General features: G+C 33.5%; 1 protein-coding gene and 1 pseudogene across 1 annotated transcript; one reads left to right on the forward strand and one right to left on the reverse strand.

Moving 5' to 3' along the window:
* The first annotated feature begins 14,613 nt into the window (after nucleotides 1–14,613).
* Nucleotides 14,614–16,566, forward strand: LOC142636744 (UPF0481 protein At3g47200-like). The gene has a single exon (XM_075811033.1). The coding sequence runs from the start codon at nucleotides 15,310–15,312 to the stop codon at nucleotides 16,564–16,566; it is 1,257 nt and encodes a 418-aa protein (XP_075667148.1). The 5' UTR covers nucleotides 14,614–15,309.
* Nucleotides 16,567–17,032: 466 nt separating this feature from the next.
* On the reverse strand, nucleotides 17,033–22,723 carry LOC142636754 (zinc finger BED domain-containing protein RICESLEEPER 2-like; annotated as a pseudogene).
* Nucleotides 22,724–23,884: the final 1,161 nt, after the last annotated feature.

Genomic DNA, 23,884 nt, shown 5'->3' on the forward strand with positions numbered 1-23,884 from the left:
TATATCCACGAAATGTAGAGAGCTTCTAAAGAGAATTTTGAGAGAGAAACTCTAAAGAAAACCAAGATTGACTCATCCACAATCTTTGCTTTTTTATTCTCCAAATTTCTCTACTCTCAACCTCTCCATTGACATACCCTTGAGAGGTTTATTAGCCAAATCCTTATTTAACCATACCCATATCAGTGAAGATGTATTTTGGTGCTTAGGAAGCAGTTCAGAGAGTATCAATTCGTTTGGTTGATGCAATGGGCTTATTGCGAGATCCGAAAAATTAGAGAAGACAAGGTTAGGTGTAACTCGTTGGTAGCAAGAGCTTGGAGGCTTGGAGGGTCTTTTGTTATTCATGTACTTCAACTTTATTATCTAGTGGATTATTTCACCGCTTGGAGGGCAATGGAGAGGTTTTTCACCGACTTCTTCAGTTTTCTTTTCGATAACACGTGCCGGTGTTATCCTTTTATTTGCGTGTCTCTAACCCTTACTCTTTATCTTTAATTGCTATTGTGTTATGCTTAATTATGGTGTAGAATTGTTTATTTGTTTGGTTTTTGCTTATACTCATTATTCCGCACATATATTGTTTGTGTATAAGTTTGTGTTGGTAATGTTGAAATTAGGGGTCTAAACATTTATTGGTGTTTTATACGCTATTTGAACTTTCATAGTTATTTATGCATGTAATAGAGTTGTTCAATGACCCTAATTTTTTTCTTTATCATTCACAATTAAGTGTTAACCCTCTAGAACTGTCATAAAATTTGTAAGAAAAATTGTGTCAATAGATTTTCTCTATGGAATAATGCAACTAACTAAAGTTTCTGATGGTTGAATAAGAGTTCTAGTGGGATTCAATCCCCGCCTACACCAAAAACTAACTGGTGTCTTGTTCTGATAATAAAGAACTATCATCAGGAGTGAACGCCGTAAGTTGAAACTCTCTCTTAAAAAAAAAAGACTTAAGGTTAATGAATAGTTGGATTTTGCCCACCGCGAGTGTGTAAGATATGAATTACCCATGCTTCATTGGAAGTTTATGTCGTGTAGTTTATAATATTATAGATACTTTTATATACGCCACACAAACGTATCAATAAGTACTAAATATGAATGAACCTTGATTATTTTACATTTTACAATACTCAATACTCTTTTACAGTATGTGTCAAGTGTGCACATTTTAAAAAAATTGTAGACATTTTGTGTGAACTGTGAAGTAGTGTACATGTACGAGTGTGAAACAATTATTTTCCTCACCGCATATTCTCTCAGCATTTTTGCCATATACGCACTTTCTAATTTGAATTCTTGAAAGAATCGTACCAGGATAATCTTTCAGAGTCTGACTGTTATCTTTACTCAGATTAAGATAACAGAAAACTATAAGTTTCTATAATGCTTTAGAAAATAAAAAGTAAAAAATTGTAGGAACCAATGGCAGGAGCTTCAAGTTTTATTTCGTTACTTCAAATTTCAGACTCATATTCGGAGAAATTCACGCTCCCAATATAGTTTCGGAAATACCTTTAATGGCTTAGTTAGGAGCCACATGCCAGGAATGGCTTCCATACCAAGCCTTGCCTGCTTCAGTGCTTCTATTCATACTTCAAGTTCACTATTTATTACATAATTTTTTCAAGGGTACCAAACAGAAAATAGTCTGAAAAAATTAATAAAAGAAAAAAATTGTAAAATAAAATCAAGCTCTTTAAAGAAATTCCACAAATTGCGAGTGAGCCACGTCAGTGTCCACGTCATTATCCTATTTCTTTTTAATTTTTATATAATTTTTTTAACAATATTTTACACTTTCTCCCCACCTTACCTTTTCATCTCCCCACCACCTTCTACTTTGATATCACTCTTCATCTCTCCCTTCGTCTTCTCTTATTTTGTCTTTTTTAATTCACACCATTTTACTATAAATTTGTCATTCTTTCTTCTATTCTTTGTATAGTTTTCCCTCACAAAAAATGTTATTTCTCTCTCTCTCTCTCTCAATTTTTTTGGTTGATTTTTTTTTTCTTGCATCTGTGCTTAAGATTGATAAATTTTTGTATTCTTTAGAACTCTACTTTTGGTTGATGCGATTGAATTTTGTATTTTAAGTTTTTTTTTTTATCTACTCTAATTAATTATTTTTTAAAAATTGCAAATTACCCTTTAAATCCAGGTTGAACAATATTCAAGATTATAAGAGTTTTTATCTTTGTCTCTCTCTGGTAGGACTACCATTCTTTTATCAAAGTAGACAAGGATTACAATATATGATGTTGTCTTAAACATTATCGCCGCTACTCTTTTATCAAATTTAATTGTTTGGATAAATTGTAAATTACACTCCTAAAGTTTGGAGGTGACTGGATTTTACACCCTGAAGTTTTAGAATTTGGATTTTACCCCCTGAAGTTTGGTGACGTTTGGATATTACACCCCAACGTTTCAGAATTCGGATTTTACCCTCTTTGTTTTAAAAGAGTTTGGATTTTACTTCCTAAAGTTTTGGGGTATTAGGATTTTACATCCTGAAGTTTCAGAATTTGGGGGGTGTAAAATCCAAACAATTCTAAACTTTAGTAGATAAAATCCAAGTTCTAAAATGTCAGAGTGTAAAATCCAAACACCCCAAACTTTAAGGAGTAAAATCCGAATTCTTAAACTTCTGAGTGTAAATCCAATCACTCCCAAACTAGTAAAATTTCTTATGGTTATATGAGAGATCTGGGGTTCAATCTTTGTTTACACAAAAAACTGATTGATGTCTTGGTCTGATTACATATAAGCGTTGAATCGCATACATCTGTATAGTAATAAACAAAGTATATAGATTTAGAACTTGGGCTAACAGTTCTCACATTGTAATTTTTTTTAATAAAAAAATTATTGCATTGTATTTTCATACATATCTCACTATATATAATACCCAACTACAAAATATATTTAATTTGTTAGTTGTTATACCACTAAAAAAAAAACACTTCTAATATAAAACAAAATTTCAAATAACACATATTGACTTTTAAAAATATACAATCTAATATATTAATTCAATAATTATCTAATAAAACATATTCATATCAAATTTTCCCACTCATTGCACAAGTCTGCGACTAGTTAATGCATTAAACTCGAGACATTCATCATTTGAATCTGTTAACCTTTTACCTTTGAAAAAAAATGATACAATTTGTTCACCATCTTCAGTTTGATCATAATATCCATGGTCATAAGCTCATAGCTTTCACTATTTATGTAGTCATTGAGTCATTGCTCGTGTGGGCTAAGGGGGGCCTCATTGTTGCATGATCTGCAGTGCACCAAAAAAAAACACATCTAGTTTGGGGGTGCCTAATCAACTTTTAAAGGAGAAACTCTTCAAACTTAAGCAAAGTACCATGAGTTTTTTTCACAACCTTTGAGGTGGCATATTGTAATTGATGTATAATAAAAGTGATGTCAGTGATTGTTCCATATAAAGTATTATTGGACTTATTAAAACAAAAAATTGTAGTAATTATAAAATTTTGAAATGAATAATGAACTTAAATTAAAGTTCTAGACACGTTTAATGAACATTTTAATCGAAGTAGTGTTTTTGGACTTATATAAAATTAATTGTCATTTAAAGTGAACTATATTAATAATTTTATATATTTATAGACCACCATACTATAAAAGGAGTAAAAAAGAGAAGAAGATGTCCAAGAGATTCTAGTTCTTTTAAAGAACATGTCCAAGATTCAAATATCCCCAACCCCACCTATGAATTTATCAAAAACAACCATCACAAGTTTTGGGCTGGTTCATGACAACCAAATGCTTAGTATCACCTATGTTACCACTCTGGCCCAATAAATTGAAAATTCTATTTGCAATTATAGGTTACTTTCAAGTTTCAACCGAAGGAAATAGCTTAATAAAGGGGAATATATATATATTATCAATATTAGTCAAAGAAAATGGAAAGGATAATTCGTATCATGGATTTAAGATGTGATCCACTTTCTGATGGGCTAATACTCGAACACACGTCAGCCCAAAAGCTTTTTCAGTTCATTATTCCTGTTGGAGTGTTTGGTATAAGAGCAATGGCTGGTAGGTAGTAGATTTGGCTAGACAAATCGTTTCCTTCTTTCCATTTATATCTTTTCAACTTTTATATCTTTCATTCTTTTGCTAAGCTTTTACACATTTGTGATCAAATTCTTCTACTTTCTTAACAAAAATCTTGTCACATTTTCACTGACAAGTTAACAAGTTGAGGAGCTAGTTTGCCATAAACCAAAATAAAAGAATAAGAAAAAATAATATTTGAATTCGCAATTCAAAACAAACTTCTTGTGAAAATGTCATGAGAATTTGTTGTTCCTAAACTTTCTCATTGAGCTAAAGACAAAAACCATAAATCTATATATTTAGTAAATTTTTGTGGTGTTATATAATTGTATTGACCCATATTCAAATTCAAATCTAGCCATGCTAAAAATACTTTATTGTCAAGAACTTTGTATTTCAATTGACATTTCTTGGTATTTTCAATAAAGACATTCAGGATTTAAATTCCTTTTCTCAACTATTGAATTATTTTTTTAAAAAAAAATTAAGGAAAATTAATTTGTAATGCTCTTACACGCATACTAGCATATTTAAGAATGACTAAAATTAAATGTTCATGTCTAAGTTTAACGATATTAATGTTCTTTTCTTAATTTTTGTCAATTCTGAAAAACCCATCCAATATTTCATTTATAATATGCAAATTGCGAAGTTGCTCAAACATACTAAATAGTCAATACATTTTTTTGTAATAAATTATTAAATTTAAATCCTGAGTATACTAAAAAGGTGTTGTAGCGTGGCAATTTTTTCGTTGAAGTTTATAATTAAGTTATTGATAAGTTTGATTAAAAAAGTGGATTAGTTTCAAATATTAGCTTCCATTATATAATTCAATTGATTTTTTTTTTAATTTTTTTGCTTTATTTATTTTAACTATTTTATTATTCTATTTCGAAAATATTATTATATAGATTACACTTGTGTGTGACCGATAGATTGAAAGCACATCTAATGGAGGTGGAAAATGTACACTGAGGCATTGAGCCTAGCCTTCAATTTTAACTACACCATTATCAAAGTACGAATAAGTATTTTCGATTAAAAAAAAAATTCTTTTAAATTAAATATTCTGATTCATAACCCAAATTATTACTAAGCTTTGTTTTGATAATAAGAGGTGTATTTGGGCCTACACTTTACAGAATGATGCCCAGGTCATAGATAAACTTCTTTGAGGATCTTGAATTCTAGACCTAGTGGTCCACTGGTCCAACTCTATAGGCCCAATGGTCCGCTGTTTTCGAAGCCATGAGGGACTGGAAAAATAGTTCAGTTTTTTCTATAGAATGAATTAGTGTAAGGTATGGAGAAAAATTTGTATTTAGTGCACAAAATGTTTACTTTTACTGTGCCTAAGAGAGATGATTAGTAAGCAGCTTTACCATCAATTTTGTTTGGAGAGGCGGATTCCCAAATTCAAACGTGACACGTGTGAAATGTACTAACCATTGCACATGTTGGAAGCGAAAATAAATAAATTGGTGACATAAAACAGTTCGATTTCTTCAATAGCATGAATCATCCCCGATCAATTGATAATTATAATTGTAGATCTGATTCTTCACGTAGTATTCACCCATAGCAGCCCAACTATACACAAACTCATGCTGAATCTGAGATAAGGAAGGCTAGGAGGCTTCGGTTGGTGCAAAGAAGCTAGAGAAAGAAGGCAATCTGAGCTGGAGTGAAAGGAAGGAAGAGCTCAATGCAAACGAGTCAAGGAAGTAGTATTTTGGCCTTTCATGTTTTATTTTATTTTCATATTGGCCCTATCATCCATTTCCTTTAATAAGACTATTTTATAATATATTTATCTATTTACAACAATGAAATTCTTACATTCCACAACATTTTAGAACTAGTATTTGACATTGATCTCAGCACTCCGGAGGGAGTGATGGATAATCTTAGTACCTGTGCTACAGACCTGAAGAATTGGAGTTCTAAAGTATTTGGGCAAATTCAAAAGAAGATCCATACCAAAAAAAAAAAAAAAGCACTAAACTCTCTGACCTTACAAGACAAGGATGGAACGCTAAGCACTGAGATTAATTGCTTAAGAAGGGAAATCAATGACCTCCTTGATGATGAGGAGATTTACTGGGGACAAAGAGCCAAAGCTCATTGGCTTAAGGAATGCGATAAAAACACCAGGTTCTTCCATGCCCAAGCTTTTGAGCAGTGCAAGCAGAACACTATTTTGGGAATTTAGGACAGCCAAGGCAGATGGTGTGATGGAAAGGATAGTATAACTCAAGCTACCATTGACTATTTCGACAACATTTACACAACGGCTTCCCCATCACGGATAGATGAAGTACTTGCTGCTATTCCTACATGGGTGACTGAAGATATGAATGAAAGCCTGCATAGGAATTTCACTAGTAAGGAGGAAGCCACTGCTCTCAAACAGCTCCACCCTACTAAAGCGGCCGGCCCTGATGGTATGTCTGTCATTTTTTACCAAAAATATTGGAGCATTGTGGGATGTAGCATTACTAATATGGTTCTAAATGTTTTCAATAATAATATGTCTTTGGCTTGTCTTAATAAAACCAACACTGCCCTCATCCCTAAAGTAAATAACCCAAAAAGGATGTCTGATATCCACCCCATAAGCCTGTGTAATGTAGTATATAAGCTCATATCTAAAACTATTGTAAATAGATTTAAGGCTCTTCTCCCTCATGTCATCTCAGAGAACCAAAGTGTTTTCACTCTTGACAGATTAATCACTAACAATGTACTTGTGGCTTTTAAGTTAATGCACTTTCTAAATCACAAAAATGCAGGAAAGGATGACTATATGGCTGCCAAACTTGATATGAGTAAGGCTTTTGATAGAGTTGAATGGTGCTTTATACAGGGGGTCATGGAGAAATTGGGATTCAGCTCTAAGTGGGTAAACCTTGTAATGAGGTGCATCACTTTAGTCTCATATTCAGTTATTATAAATGGGGCTGTTTGTGGAAACATCATGCCTACTATAGGGCTTAGGCAGGGGGACCCCCTCTCCCCGACTCTTTTCCTCATATGTACAGAGGGGCTTTCTACTCTTATCTATGAGGCAGCCCAGAACCGGTTTTTGGCAGGCATTTCTATTTGTAAGGGCTACCCAAGAGTTACCCACCTTCTCTTTACAGATGACAGCATCCTTTTCTGCAAAGCCAGTGCGAGGGAATGTAGGGAGTTAAAGTGTATCCTTCAAAAATATGAGAATGCCTCGAGCCAGAAAATTAATACTGACAAGTCCTCAGTTTTCTTCAATCCCAATATTACTCAAGAAACCAAGGAGGAGATCTTTGCTACCCTAGGCCCTATGCAGGACTCTAGACACTCAAAATACCTGGGCCTTCCATCTTTCATTGGAAGATCGAAGAAGCAAGTGTTTTCTATTCTAAAAGAGAGGATTGGGCAAAAGCTTGTTGGCTAGAAGGGCAAACTTCTCTCTATGGGGGGGAAAGAAATCCTCATAAAAGCGACAGCACAAGCTATACCCACTTACACTATGAGTTGCTTCCTTCTTCCCCAATGCTTATGTGATGAAATAGAAAGCATGGTGAGGAACTTCTGGTGGGGCCAAAGGGAGCAAGAAGCTAAAATGTGTTAGGTCAGTTGGAAAACAATGTGTAAGCCGAAAACTCAAGGAGGCATGGGTTTCAGGAATTTGCAAGCTTTCAACAAAGAAATGCTTGCAAAGCAATTATGGTGAATCCTCCAAAATCCAAACTCTCTAGTGGCAAGGGTTCTCAAAGCTCAATACTTTCCTACTGGAGATATTCTGAATGCTAATCTGGGAAGTTCCCCGTCATACTCTTGGAGAAGCATCCACTGTAGCCTAGATGTAATAAAGAAGGGAACTCGGTGGAGAGTGAGAAATGGGAAACTAACGGAGGTCTTTTCTTTGGAGTATGGTATTCTTTTAGCTCAAAAGCTTCAGTTGTCTCAGGTCATTATTGAATCTAACTCCCTTAATGCCATCCAAGCAATCAAAGATGGGGCCTTGGGGAGTAGTTTGGGGCATCTCATTCATGGAATTCTCCAGGTGAGTGATTCTTTTGAGTCCTACCTCTTCAAGCACATTAATAGATGTTTCAACACGGTGGCTCACGAGCTTGCTCAATATGCTCGAAGATCTGGTCTCCAACACCTCTAGAAAGGAGTAGCGCCCCACTTTGTATCTTCTTTTCTACAATCTGATATGAAGGTAAGCTGATTGTGTGCTGATGGGATCCTTTGTCTGTATTGTTTCTTGGTTTAATGCCAATATATTTCCCTTTCAAAAAAAAAAAAACAAAGCTTGAAAGGTTGGAGCCTTCATTATCATCTTAGTGTTGTATATACAAGAGTCTGTATCATATTCGTGAAGTGAATAAAGAGGCCAACAGTACTCCTTAGTTATATATAGGGTAAAATGCAAAATTGACCCTCTAAGTTTCTTCAGATTTCATTTCAGTCCTCTAACTTTGCTTTTGTTCATTTCGGTTCTCTAACTTTCAAGTTTATTCAATTAAGACTTTTCTATCAACTTTTGTTATATGTTGTGGTTAATTTTTCAATTTTATACATTTTTCTTCAAAATTTTTTAATTAAAAAAATTCAATTAATGATTGAAAAATATTTTTCAGAATTTTTTTTTTCAAAAATTTTTAACAAAAGTTAATGGAAATGTCTTAATTGAATAAATCTGAAACTTAAAAGATTGAAATGAACGAAAACAAAGTTAGAGGACTGAAATGAAATCTAAATAATATTAGAGGCTCAGTTTTGCATTTTAGCCTTATATATATATATATATATATATATATATATATATATATATATATATATATATATTTATATTGGTTAAATTAATTTAAATGCGCATAGCATGTTCAAATGTCGGTTGGTTGGTATCTAAGTAAAAAGTTAATTAAGGAAGAAATATACACTTTTCTTTCCTTCATAACCAATTAAATTCATTTTGAAAAGATAGCTTTGGTTAATTTAGTTTTACATAAAATATATGGTGGCCTTTCCAAGAATAATCAAGCAAATTTCTTGCTCATAAATTCAATTTACTGTGACAGTTTGGATGCCTAGCAGTAAGCAGATTTGTTTTCATCTCTCAAAGGGTAACAAGTTTCTTTGTAACCCAAGACACAACACAACTAATATGTATTACATCTATCAATGTATCAAAAGGCCTTTGGTGCCTTTCTTTGATCTTTTAGTGGCATAACATGTAATGTCCTTACATCCCAGCTTTTTGAAGAAAAAAAGAAAAGAAAAGGGATAATTGCAGTAAACTCATCTGTGGTTAGGCCCGTTTTCACTTTGCCTACCCATGGTTCAATCATTTACACTTTGCCCACCTGAGGTTAGTTCCGTTAGCCTTTCGTAACCCACCTCTTCGTTTGCCGTTAGAAAAACACATTTTTAGGCAAAAACAAATATAGCAAGAATAAAAAAGCTAGAGTTTTTCATTGCTCATAAACTTCAATGAGAACTAAGTGGAGGAACAACATACCAATCAAATGGCTCAATGAAATTATTGTTAATCTATAACAATATCAACAATTTCACAACAACTCAAAATTTTGAACCAAATTTTACCAGAAGACCAACATCTTAAAATAACCAACAACGTTATCAATAAAGAGAGAGTGAGATAGAGATAAGCCAACAACTGAAGTGTAAGGTATAGAAAAATCCAGCCATGGGTTTGGATCATGGTAGATCAACCGTGGGTTTGGATCATGGTAGATCAGCCATGGGTTTGGTGTCATTTCCCTTAATCATCGACGCTACCTCAGCAGCGAGTTCCTCCTCCTCAGCGGCAAGCTCTTCCATCGGACCTCCATGGCCGACCCTTCAAGCTCCCACAATAAATCTCACCGACCCTCTCTCTTAGGTTCATGCTTTCTTCTTATTAAATTAACATACCCAAAAGCAAAAAAGTAATCAACGATTTAAGTTTTTAGATCTCTGACTTCGATCTCCACTAATCTTTGTGGTTGTCGATCTGTGTTGCCAAGCTTGCCCTTCGCCGAAGCTATGTTGATCTATGGTTAGGTTGTGGGTTGATATGATTTTGTTGTGGTAGAGGTGGTTGATTTGATTTTGGCAATGGTTGTGTGTTGTGGTTTGCGCTTGGTTATGGGTTTCAAAGGTGGAGTAGCCACCGCGATGACATCGCTCTACTTCATGGGTCTTTTTTGTGGTTTTTTTAGGTTGTGGGTTGGTCTGATTTTGTTGTGGTAGAGGTGGTTAATTTGATTTCAGCGGTGGTTGTGTGTTGTGGTTTGCGATTGGTTATGGGTTTCAAAAGTGGTTATGGTGACTGTTAGTGGTCGGGAGAGAGAGAGAGAGAGAGAAATCTGGACATGGCAAACCCAATTTTAGGTGTTTAGAAGCAAACCCAGAAGCAAACCCAGTTTTGAGATTGTTCATGCTATTGAGGCTTCCAATTGTTCATTCGTTTAGGTTGTTGGAAAAACCTTCATATGTTGGAGGGAGTTTGTTATGGCGTGCCTATGATTACATTGCCTCTTGCTAAACAGTGCTTAAAAGTTTCTGCATTTTTGAAGTTCTTAAGAAACTTTTTACCATTTTTACATAATGACATTTTTTTGATCTTGTTTTCTTTTGATTTTGTATGATTTTTTTTTTTTTTTTGGGAGGAGAGAGACAAAAGAAATGCAAAAATACATACTTACCCTCGATTTTAACAAAGGTGGGTAACGGATCCTTAACAGAGCAAATCCGAAGTAGGCAAAGTGTAAATGATTGAACCATAGGTAGGTAAGTGAAAACGGATCTAACTACAGGTGGGTTTATTGTAATTATCTCAAAAGAAAAAGAAAAAAAAAAGGGTAATGGTCAGATATTTTTGGGACCACATGTGCCCCACCTAACACACCAACCCCCCACCACTCTTCCACACTGTCACCTAATCTCTTGGCCGGTCAACAAGGGTCTTCTATGCTTGTTTTCTTTTTCTTTTTCTTATTCTCACAAATACAAACACTCATCTCACACTTTGTCATCCTCTCCCACCAGTGTACCCCCTTCCCCACCATCTCCACCATCATTTTTTTGGCAAAATCACCAAAAAATCCTTAAAACCCTCTAAACACCTTCGCATCTTTTATTTGGGGTGAAATTTCTAATCCTTTTGGTGAGTTTTATATTTTGCTTGAGGTTATATTTTTATCTAAATTTTGATAATGATATCCATGTGATTTATGAATTTGGAGTTAGTTGAAATTCTAAATTGTTTGTATTGGAGGATATTGTGATTTTGCTTCCACGGGTCTCTTGATGATATTATATAAATTTTATGGAAGCTAGTCATATTGTTGGAGATGATATTGAGCGGGTTAATTTTATAAATTGGAGTCTATGCCTTGTCAATTAAATTGTTGAGAAACTTTGGAAGTGGAATACATTATTGATGAGGTTAAGTGTTAGACTTGCCTAATTAAGTGCTTATTTGACAATTCCTAATTTGTAGCTAGATACAATTTTCAAGCTTTATGCTTATTATGATAGGTTTGCTTGATATTGTTTAGATTTTAGCTAATCTCCTTTGGAGCTTAGATAATTAGGCTTTTTGCGGGTTGTGAGGTAAGTAGCTTTTAATGGGATTTTTGGAAAATAACTATGTTGCATAAACGTTGTTTTTGGGTCAAACACGTTTTGGAAAATTATATATGAATATATGTTTTCTTAAAAATGTTGTGTTGTGACCCTATTATATATTATTATATATGAAAATTGCATCATATTCTTTGTAACCCAAGACACAACTAATATGTATTACATCTATCAAAGTATCAAAAGGCCTTTGGTGCCTTTCTTCCATCTTTCAGTGGCATAACAAGCAATATTATGAATATCGTTTCGGTGCCCATTTCGGTTTGTCTATTGGAACGAAATATTTCGGTACCGGCCTATTTCGACGTACTGTTTTAGATCGTTTCAGAATTACCACTTTACACACACACACACACACACACACACACCCGTATAATTAATTAAAAAAAATGTTATTACTCATTGCTATTCTTAAGCCAAATTTTATAAATGTAATATCATCATTTTTTTTTTGAGGAAAATGTAATATCATCATTTAATGAATGTAATATAGTGTTTTAAAATAAATACTACTATAATAATAAAGTGATTAGATTGATTATTTTAAAATTCAAATTTGGGTATTTTTGTAAATAAACAGACATGGATATTTACAAACTAGGAACCTTCTAGGAAGCCACCTTTTCACCTAACCCCACTCCATCACCCACGTGCAATGTCTTGTACATTCTTCTCCACTCTTTCTTCTTCATTTCATATTCCCATTAGTTACTTATAGAATTGCTTCTTGGAAAGTCCAGAGACCCAAACTAGAAGTTTACGTGCAAGACTGAAGAAGAAAGTTTCAAATGCAGGATAAATTTGAGCTTTCTCCACAACTGCTTTAAATTTCTATTCTTTTCTTCTTCCTTTTTTTTTTTTTTTTTCCAAATCATTTGGTAGCTTCGTAGCAAATATGATTTGAACTTCTTCACGCAATCAATGCTAGGTGGAAACATGCTGTGCTGATGGGTTTGTTAGTTTAAGTTTTTTTTTTTTTTTTTTTTTTTTTTTTTTTTTTTTTTTTTTTTTTTTTTTTTTTTTTTCCGCTAAAAACTGCTACCGGCCTAAATTTACATTTCATCCAAAATTGACCAGAATGGCCGGAATGACCCGAAACTGGCCGGAATTGGACCCGAGCTGAAATGGGTGGTATTACCGTTCCAAATTGCATCTCGATACAAAATATTCCAGTCATTTCGGCCGAAACAAAACGGATTTAATAACATTGGTATCAACCTATTAGGTGATACTTACCTCTCTCTCTCTCTTCTTCCTCTGTGGATTATACCTTTCTCTATGTTGATTTCTCACTTCTATAATCTTACGTAAACAAATTATTCCACAACAGATCCTTAGGCCAAATGCTTAGAAGTTTGATATCAAAGCAAATATAAAATATAATTAAGAAAGGAATATATACTTTTCTTTTCTTCATAAATTCATTTTGAAAAGATACCTTTGGCTAATTTAGTTATACATAAAATATATAGTGGCCATTCCAAGAATAACCAAGGTTTTTTTTTTTTTTTTTGAGGAAATGGTAATACTTATTAGAACACACACGAAAATAGTAATATTAGTGATTTAAACCGAATTTATAGTACATTATATAACCAGAGTATAACTACAAAAGAGCCTAATCTTTATAATAGTAGATTGGGATTCTAAACAATAACCAAGCTAATTTAGTTATAAATTAATCGTGCTATGAGCATAGACAGTGTCAGTTTGGAGCCATAGCAGACTTATTTTCATCTCCCAAAGGGTAACAAGTTTCTTTGTAACCCAAGAGGCCAAGACAACTATTTTGTATTTCATCTATCAAATTAGCAAAATTCCTTGCGTTCTTTCTACCATCTTCTAGTGGCATAACAAGGTTGTATTATAAAAGCAGGTCTCTCTCCTCCCTTTGTGGATTAAACCTTTTTCTTTTGTGTACAGTGATTTAACTTGTTAGAGTTCAAATTATATGGATAATTATAGGTTCACATTGTACTATAATGTAAATCTTACATTATAAATTAAATAACTGTGTACAATATTGTGCACATTTACTATTGTACACTTTTTGCAAATGTGTACATCATTATACACATTTATTTAATCTACAATGTAAAATCTTATATTGCTATTACGATATAAACTAAGAATTTTCCTATATTATCACTTAAAATCACATGTTATTGGTTTAAACGAGTCTCTAGCTTTGACCCTAAATTTGATATGGTTTCAACAATTTTCTTTTCATTATTTCTAGATTTTGTACATTTGCTTCTGCAAATAGGTGAACTTGTTCCTTATTTGGGTAGGATCGAGAATTAAGCATGAAGATCTCTTAAAAAATATTTTTTAAAAAATAAAAAAGTTATTATGCTTAAATAATTGAAACCCTCATTTTAAGTATCTATTTTTTTCTCTTCCCATAGAAACTAGTAAAAAAAAATTGAAGTAATTTGACTTTTGATTAACTTCATAATATTGTGACACACAAACTTATAAAACATCACAATTTTATACATCATTATTTTCATATATATATATATATATATATATATATATATTTTCCCATCAAATCTAAATTCTATTCAATATTTAAACCCTCCATCATAATATTGATACATCTTATTTTTATTTAAATAGTAGAATAGTTCCATATATGAACATAATATATAATCGCATAAAAAAATTAAATTATATATAACTAGCTATTAATAAATACCATATTTATCAAATTTCATATTTCAATTAAAAATAATAATAAGAATAAAGAGAGAAAAAAATCATAATATTTTAAACTTTTCAGTGCAATGTCAACATATGTTTTTTTAGCTGAAGTTATAAATTCTATTTGATATTTAAAACCTTTATTAGAATATTAGCGCATCATATTTTCTTGAAATGGTAGAATATTTAGTTTCATATACAAACACAACATAACAAATGCCTATTAATAACTACCATAATGATCAAATTGCATATTTGAACAAAAAATTATATTAAGTTAAGTTTTTTCATACATTGCATAGATTATTGACTAGTGTACAAATATAACTGAAAATAATCCCTTAAATACCAATGACAATGGTGGAGCCATTAAGGGAGCAACAGGGGCAGTGGCCCTCAAGCTCAAAGTTGAAATTTTATATATAAAGAGGTATGCATAAAGTGTTTTTGTTACAGCTATTGGGGGTGAGGGGATTTGAACCCATATTCTAGACAAAATTAGATAATGTTATTGAGTTACAAGATTTTTGGCATCTATAAAGAAGTTTTAGTATTTACAACTAATGGCTCCCAAATTATTTCTTTGAGCACTCTTTTGATTTGGCCACCCAAAGATAAATTCTTAGCTCCACGGCTAACTAGTTTCATCATAGACCATAGAATCAACATTACACATAGTGACATAGATTACATAAATAAATAAATGAATAAATAAAAAATTCGTAAATTAGTTTGTAGAGAAATTATAGTGTGCTCGTGCATCATGCGAGTCATCACTTGGATCAAAGTTTCTAATGCTAGTGTCTCTTGTGATTGTTATCAGAAAATGTGTAGGAAACTTGATCAATGGAGCAATTTGAGAGTGAGGGAATTCAAGGAGAAGCAGGCCATTCAAGTGAAAATGAAAATCAACATGAAGGGTTGGTGAATGAAATCATAGCAATGTTTGAAAGGTTGAAGCCTTCATTATCATCAGAGTGTTGTATATACAGGGTTCCGTATCATATTCGCAAAGTAAATGAAGAGGCCTACACTCCTCAGGTAATTTCAATTGGCCCTTTTCACTACAATAGCACAAGATTGCAACCAAAGAAAAATCATAAGGTAAGATACTTCAAGAGTCTCATGCACCGAGCTAAGCCTGAGATACACTTGAAGACTTTAGTGAGCAGTATAAAGTTGATGGAAGGAAGCATTCGTCGTTGCTATTCAGAGACTATCCAGCTTAGTTGCAATGATTTTGTAAAAATGATTTTGGTGGATGAAGGCTTCATTCTTGAGCTCTTTTTCAGAGAATTTGAGAGAAAATATTGGGAAAGTGACGATCCTATGTTAGTTGAAGGATGGCTGCTTTCAACGGTTTGGCGTGGCTTGGTATTACTTGAAAATCAACTTCCATTGTTTGTTATTGAGAAATTATTCCAAGTTGCATTTCCCTTTACGTCAGGCTCTTATTTAATTGACCTTACTTTTCATTTCTTTAGGGATCTAAAAGTTCAGAACAAAAGCCCTCTTTCCAATGTGAAAATAAAACGCTTCATAGATCTTTTTAAAACCTTTATGCTACATCCATCTGACAGGCTACCAGAAGCAGGCAATTACAAGGTTAAACTTTTGTACTCTGCAACCCAGCTGAATGAGGCAGGACTAAAGTTAAAGGCGAGTCCAAGCAAATGCTTACTTGACTTAAAGTTCACAAATGGAGTTTTGGAAATCCCACAGTTACTTATATACGATACCACAGAAGCTTTGACTCGAAACATTATAGCATTTGAGCTATATCATTATGGGGAAAGTATTGCATATATTACACATTATTATTACATGTTTCATTTCCTTATCAATACTACCAAAGATATGGATTTACTTTGCGACAAGGAAATCGTGGTTAATTACCAAGGTGACAACAATGCAATGACTTCTATTGTACACAATCTTCACACAAATATCATATGGGTAGGTTTGAACTCTGATTACTGTCATCTCTGTGAAAATTTGAATGTCTTCTACAAGGACCATTGGCATAGATGGAAGGCAATGTTAATGCGAGATTATTTTAGCGCTCCTTGGAGAACTGCTTCGACTGTTGCTGCTGCCATCTAGGAATGGCAACGGGTCGGTTTCGGGCCGGGTTTTTGCATACTCGGACCCGACCCGCGGGGCAAGACCCGAAACCCAGACCCGACCCGAATAATAATCGGGTTTTTTTTCTCGGGGCCTAGACCCGCCCCGCGGGCCTCGTTTAACTTATTGGGCCCAAATTTGGGCCAACCAAAAATAAAAAAAATTGAAGCCCATTAAATTTTTTTCCCTAAATTCAAGCCCATTCAAGTCATTTAACATGGCCTAAATGCCAAAATTTGCCCTGTTATATGGTAGCCAAATCATTTACCTCCATTTATATCATTATATGGCACCCAAAATCATCTTATATGGCAATAAATTACTTAAAAAGCTACAAAATAAATCTCACAAGTCCAAGAAATTACAAAATGTCTTATCCTCCACAAATCAACAAATTAAAAAGACTAAGAAATTACAAATAGTTTAGAATAATTACAAACCAACAAATTAATCTAACAAGTCTAAGAAATTAAAAGGGCTACTAAATTATTACAAAATGTTTAATCGTCCACAACTGTGACACAACTCCCATTCTCTTCATTAGGCTCCCCATCATCAAGAATTGTTTGAAGATCACAATCACCAGACATAGTTGAAGAACATACAACAACAATGAATTAAAAAATGGAATAAACTTCATCAATTTGTAACAAGCAAATATAAAAATACAATTTTGATTTTATAAATAAAAATTAGACAATTACTAACCGTTGATTTCACTCCATAACCAATTCTGAGCACACATCATTGCCTTTATAGTCTTGGGATGTAGTCTACTACGGTGTGGACTTAAAAGCCTCCCACTAGTGCTAAAGGCAGATTTTGAAGCAACAGTTGTGACATGAATGGCTAAAATATCTCTTGCAATCCTTTGTAAAGTAGGATACTTGAGACCATTACTTTTCCACCATCCCAAAATATCAAAATCTTCACTTCTCTTCAACACTCCCTCATCAATGAAATAATCAAATTCCATTCTAGCACTCCCATGTTTCATTGAACTATTGTTCACAAACAAATCAAAATATGACATTGACCCACTCAACCTAAACTTCATTTGAGCCGCAGGGCTTGAAGCACTACTTGCAGGAATATGAGAACTTCCTTCATTATTTGCAGGGGACTCATCTAGATCTCCATACTCATCAAGCAAATCATAACAAAGATTCTTTATTTTTTCAATCTCCAAATTTGAATTATCGCCATAAATGTTAGGATAATAAAACTCCAATAACTTCATCTTATATCTTGGATCTAAGATAGCAGCAACAGCAATAACAACACTAACATTAGCCCAATAAGAATTAAATTTAGCAAGCATGCTTTCTGCCATTGTAGCTATCATCTCATTTGAAGACTCACTCCATTCATTCAATGCAATTTCCAACTCACACACCAAAGTAAAATACATATTAGTTGTGGGGTACTTACGACCTGAAAAAAACTCAGTCACACTATGAAACAACTCCAACTTCCCACAAATATCTTTGGCTAACTCCCAATCATGATCATATGGCAAAGAAGAATAAGATGTTTCACGTTTAGCCAAACGAGGAAAAACATCTCTATAAATCGATGCAGTAGAAAGCATTAAGTAAGTTGAATTCCAACGAGTTTTACAATCTAAGACTAACTCTTTGGTGCATTGAACACGCAATTGACGTGCATTTTCTTCAAATTTTTGCCTCCTTTTTGGTGATCCAGTCCAATAAATCACACTATCACGAATCCTTTCAATACCATCACCAATAAGAGACAACCCATCTTGAACAATTAAATTCAAAATATGTGCAGCACATCTCATATGCAACATAGACCCACCCAACATGAGAGAACTAGTATCAAGCTTATTCAAGAGAAGTCTTATCATAGCATCATTAGTACTACAATTATCAACGGTTATTGTGGACAACTTCCTATCAATATTCCACTCTAAAAAGTAATTAACAAGGACATCAGCAAGGACATTTTTGTGTGTGGAGAAGGAACATAAACAAACCTAAAAAAATAATAGGAATAATTATAACATAACTCAATAAACATTCTAAATGTAAAGTCTTTAACATTCAATTTATAGATAAAAAAATTACCTTAAAACCCGGCTTTACAACGTCCAAGTATGATCAATAAAATGAGCGGTAATGACCATAAACCCTCTCTTTTTGTTACTTGAAGTCCACATATCAGTTGTAATTGCCATCCTACTTCCATTCTTGTCCGTCATCTTCAAAGCTTTCTCCCTCTCATTATCATAGATTTTAAGAATGTCACTCTTCAAAGTATTTCTTGTGACAAGTTTAAACAACGGTTGAAGAGAAATCACAAATTCTCTAAACCTAATGTGGTCAACTATTGAAAGGGGGTATTCATGTAGGATGACCATACGAGCAAGATTATTCCTCACTTTGCCTTGATCAAATTGATAAGCATTTAAACTCATAGTTCCATCCACCTTATTTTGTTGTTTAATTAACACTTGTTGTTGCATATCCCTTATATCTTTAAACTTCAACCGTGGACATCTTGCTAAATGATTACGTAAATAGGTTGTACCTTGGCTAGAATCACCCAAGTAAAGTTTGCTACAATGATGACATTGGGCTTTAATTTTTCCATCAACTTTCTTCCTTGTAAAATGATCCCAAACATCTGAGGTAGTCTTTCTTTTTCTAGTTGTATCCAACTCCAAGTCCTCATTTGTAGGCTCTCGCTCTCGCTCTCCCTCTTCCTCTCCCTCTCCCCCTTCTTGTTCCTCTAACTCTAAGTCTTCTCCTAAGTCCATCGTTGGGGATTTTGGACTCTTAATTGGTTCAAAAGTTTAGGAATTAGAATCACAACAAATATACTTAAATTTATTATGTGACATACTCATTGATTAATACGCACAAATTCATAAATACACTGATTCACAAATTCTATCAACCCAAACATAATTAAACATGATTAACTACAAATTCCAAACGCTTACTCGTTGTTTAATGGGCATAAAGGTGATGGTGATCCTGAGGGTGAGCTGCCAGGCGACAATGGTGAGGGTGAACGTGAAAATGGTGAAGAAGGTCGCATAGCTGGCAAGGGAAAACGTTCGATTCTCAAGGGAGAGCCGCTTGGCGAGGAAGAACTAGATTTGTTTCTCAAGGGAGAGCCGCTCAGCGAGGAAGAACTAGATTTGTTTGTGTTTTCCATCTCCGTTTTAGGCTCTGCATTCACAACAAACACAAAATCATGTGACATGAATTACCCAAAACCCACATACCCCATATTTCAAATTCAACAAACTGTTTAACCACAAAATTCAAAATTACCAAAACCCAACATGAAAATTCCAAACCCAAAAGTATTCACTATTACAATTTACACAATAAAAATTCATACAATGAGCCCACATATAGAACTAACATATAAAAATCCAACACAGTTGCTTATACATTGAAGAGAGTTTCAATTTCACAAACTGTGCAAACAAATTTAACATCCCCTTTCACTAAACATCTATTACAAAATAAAATTTCATACAATGAGCCCACATATAGACTTATCATATAAAAATTCAACACGATCGTGTATACATTGAAGAGATATGCAATTTAAAAAACCATGCAAACAAATCAATAACTGCTCAAAACGAAGCTATGAAGCAATTGATAAGAAGAAAATGGATAACAAGTCTCTGTTTATTAGGTCTTATGTTGCTGAAATTTAACGGAAATATACATAAAGAGTTGAAAGTTACTTCTAAATTTGGTCATGCTTCTCTTAATATAGATATTAAGCAAAACCATCATGGTGCTTTGTTGAAAGGTTTTAATAGTCCACTTGAGTTCTTTCTGTTTTTGTAATAATATGTGATTTCTTGTTCTGTCTGTTGACTAATCTTATCATTATTGATAATGGTTTTTACTTGTTATCAATTGATTAGAATTTTGGGTTTTAAATTTGAAGCTGGAAAAATAAAAATAAATGAGTTTTGGGACTGATTTATTTTGGTAGGGAAATTCTCTCCAGCAAAGCCGCATTTGACATACTACATACAACAACAACAAAATTTTAGTCCCAAAACTACAGTTTCGGCTATGAAGCTCAACAGACTAATCAAAATCATTCACAAGTAACTAACATTAAAAAACCCAAGTTACATGGATTAAAAAAAAAAAAAAAAAAAAAGGTACAAATCGAAATAGGCAAATCCATTGACAAATGAACCAATAATGTCATGTGTTTCCACAAAATTGTTTTGAGAAGCAAAACCTCGTTTAGCTCAGCTAATCAAACAAACATTAATTAAAAAAACACCCACAAATACTGCGAAAACCAGACATTCCACATCTAGTTTTCCAATCTAACATTATGCTGTATTTAATTAATCAAGTCCTACTATCCTATATTGCCAACAGTCCAGATTCAAATCCCTTTTAACTCTTTTTTTTTTTTTTTTCGCCGAGACCTTCTTTTACTCAATTGATATGCTTTCAACATTGAGGATTTAAATGGTACCTTTTGACCGCGAGGTGAGGCCGCGAGGCGAGACAGCGAGGCGAGGCGAGACGGCGAGGCGAGGCTGCGAGGCGAGACGGCGAGGCGAGGCTGCGAGGCGAGGCGAGACGGCGAGGCGAGGCTGCGAGGCGAGGCGAGGCGAGAGCTGCGGGCTGAGGCGAGAGGGCTATGTGCTGAGGCAAGAGGGCGGCTGGCGAGAGGACAGGGCTGAGTGTAAGAGAGGAGGCTGGCTGTGTGTGTGCAGTGAGTAGAGAGTAGAGACTTAGGGTTCCAATTCAAAATCAGAAAATATATATATAAGGGGTATTTTAGTAATTTAATATATCGGGTATTTATCCGGGTCGGGTTTCGGGTCGGGTTTGGATTTTTTGATAAAACCCAGACCCGACCCGGACCCGCTTCAGGTTTTTTTTTTTTAAATCCATACCCAACCCTATTCTTTATCAGACCGGGTAAAACCCGGCCCATTAGGGTCGGGCTAGACCGGGTATCCGCGGGTCGAATTTAAATTGCCATCTCTACTGCCATCCTTCTAGTGCTTACTCTAATACAAACTGTATCCTCAATCATCCAAGTAGCATAGGGTCGCTTTTTTTATTGCAACTTGATCAATTTTATTTTTATTTTTTTGTTATTTTTGATAATGCAATTGAAGTTGTCACTGTAAAATACACAATTATTGTGTTTTCATGTCCATTAGACTAGTTCTATCTTTAGCCAATAAATTATATTGTGAATTGATCATGTTCAAGTTGGCTCTTATTTGTTACTAGGTGAGCTATAGGGATATTTTGGAAATCTATACAGGGTAAAGTGTTATTATATAAACCCTGTTGTAACTTGTAACCCCATTTTCTTATATATTCGATTACTAGCTACTCGCTTTTGTAAACATAAGCACATTGCCAAATCACATAAATTCACTATGTTGATTTATCTCTTCTCTTTCTTTTAAATCTTATGTAAATGAATTATTTCAGAAGAGATCCTTAAACAAAAAGGTTGGAAGTTGATTCTCAAAACAAAAAAAAAAAAAGTTGGAAGTTTGAAAGCTAGCCACCAATAAATTGCTTTCTTCAACATTCAACAATACATAAATCCGATTTATTGCTTGGTTTTGCGTGTGTAGCAAGTAGCATCCATCTTTGGAATGTTCAAGAGGCACAAACTGTATTCTCATATGAGACAAGTTTTGAAACAATGGCACAAATCAACAAGTGCACTAGGGAACGTCAATACACTACCATGGCTGACCCTTTTTTTTTTTTTTTTTTTTTGAGAAACTGGCTGACCTAGATAAATTTTAAAATGTTTATAGCTTGGTATAAAATAAAGTCCATATTTAATAAATGCATTTTATTTTTAGAGAGATAATAAATGCATATGTTTTTTTTTTACAACGGATCATTCATTCATTCATTCAAAGTACAGAATCCTTATACAATGCAGCCATTGCTGATGTAGGAACTTCCTCCATCCAATACATATCCTCTGAAACATGTCGGGCATAGTGTGCAACTTGGTTCCTGCTTCTCTTAGTGCAGCTAATCTTCACCCAGTTCAGCCCGTGGATCGGAGCAGCTGATGAATAGCCCTTTTTGGTTGTGAAGCCAGACAATGGGATTCCACAAATCAGGTACATATCTCCGACTTAAATGGGATTCCACAAATAGCTTCAGCATCCTCTCTTTGGAACAAATCTAATAAAATAAGCTCACTTCTCCACCCATGTAACTCTGTGCCAATAAGATATGAAACCAACAAATCACCAATATCCTCATTGGCCGGAAAGAGGATTTTATTTGTTGGATGATTGATGGGGATCCATCTATCCTCCTGAACTCTGATTGAGGAGCCATTTCCCACTCTCCAACAATATCCAGATTTCAATATAGGTAATGCATATGTTGAAATAATCACATGTCATCTTTTTCTTTTAAGCATTGGTTGTTAATGGCATCACCACAGATGGGTGTTTGGTTTAAATTGAATTGTTTATGAAAATATACCATTTCGATTTGAGACTTCTTAGAGAGTGAGATTTAATTTAAAACCAACCATAACTATAGGTTTTTTTTTTTTTTTTTTTAATGGAAAATATAAAACCTTGAGCATTGTAGGGACTTGTAAATGTGACACTTGACATAGACACAAACTTAATAGTTTTTTTTTTTTTTTTTTTTTGAGAAAACAAACTTAGTATTTGTTGACTTTAATTCTGGTTTTTTTAACTTTAAAGAACCACCAACGAATTAAAATAAAAATAAAAAATGTAAATGACAAAGTTTGATTACAAAATTAGTTGTAACTTTAAGTTATAATCTTATTTAATAAAATAAAAATTACAATATATTTTGAAAATCTAACCATTTAATTGCATATTCTTTACTCTCTTAATACACATATTAAATTTTGTGTCAATCGAATATTATTTACTATATGATCTATAAGCTTATATTTTAAGCATAATTTTAAATTACAAAAACTTACAATTTAAACAATTTATTTACGATATAGTTATTGATATTTAATTTTCTAAAAGAAGAAGAAGATATGATCCAATGTTGGATTTGTCAAAATTCACCTTCAATAAAAAGATATTGAGTAAGGTTGTAATCTTAAATTACAAACAATTTTGTAACTAAATTTTGTCCATAATATGAATGTCTTTCTAATCTTTTCTCTTTATAAAAAAATAAACAAAACGAAATGAAACATTTATAAGTAGGATACACATTTAGTGTAACCGTGTAGTAATAACTAATTATAAGTCAATGGCTAAGATAGAAAAGTTAGAAAATTC

Source organism: Castanea sativa, chromosome 1 (genome assembly GCF_040712315.1).
Source record: "Castanea sativa cultivar Marrone di Chiusa Pesio chromosome 1, ASM4071231v1".
Taxonomy (NCBI): Eukaryota; Viridiplantae; Streptophyta; class Magnoliopsida; order Fagales; family Fagaceae; genus Castanea; species Castanea sativa.

Coding starts and splice junctions, on each gene's coding strand:
- LOC142636744 (XM_075811033.1), top strand. CDS start 15,310: ATGGAGCAATTTGAGAGTGAGGGAATTCAAGGAGAAGCAGGCCATTCA.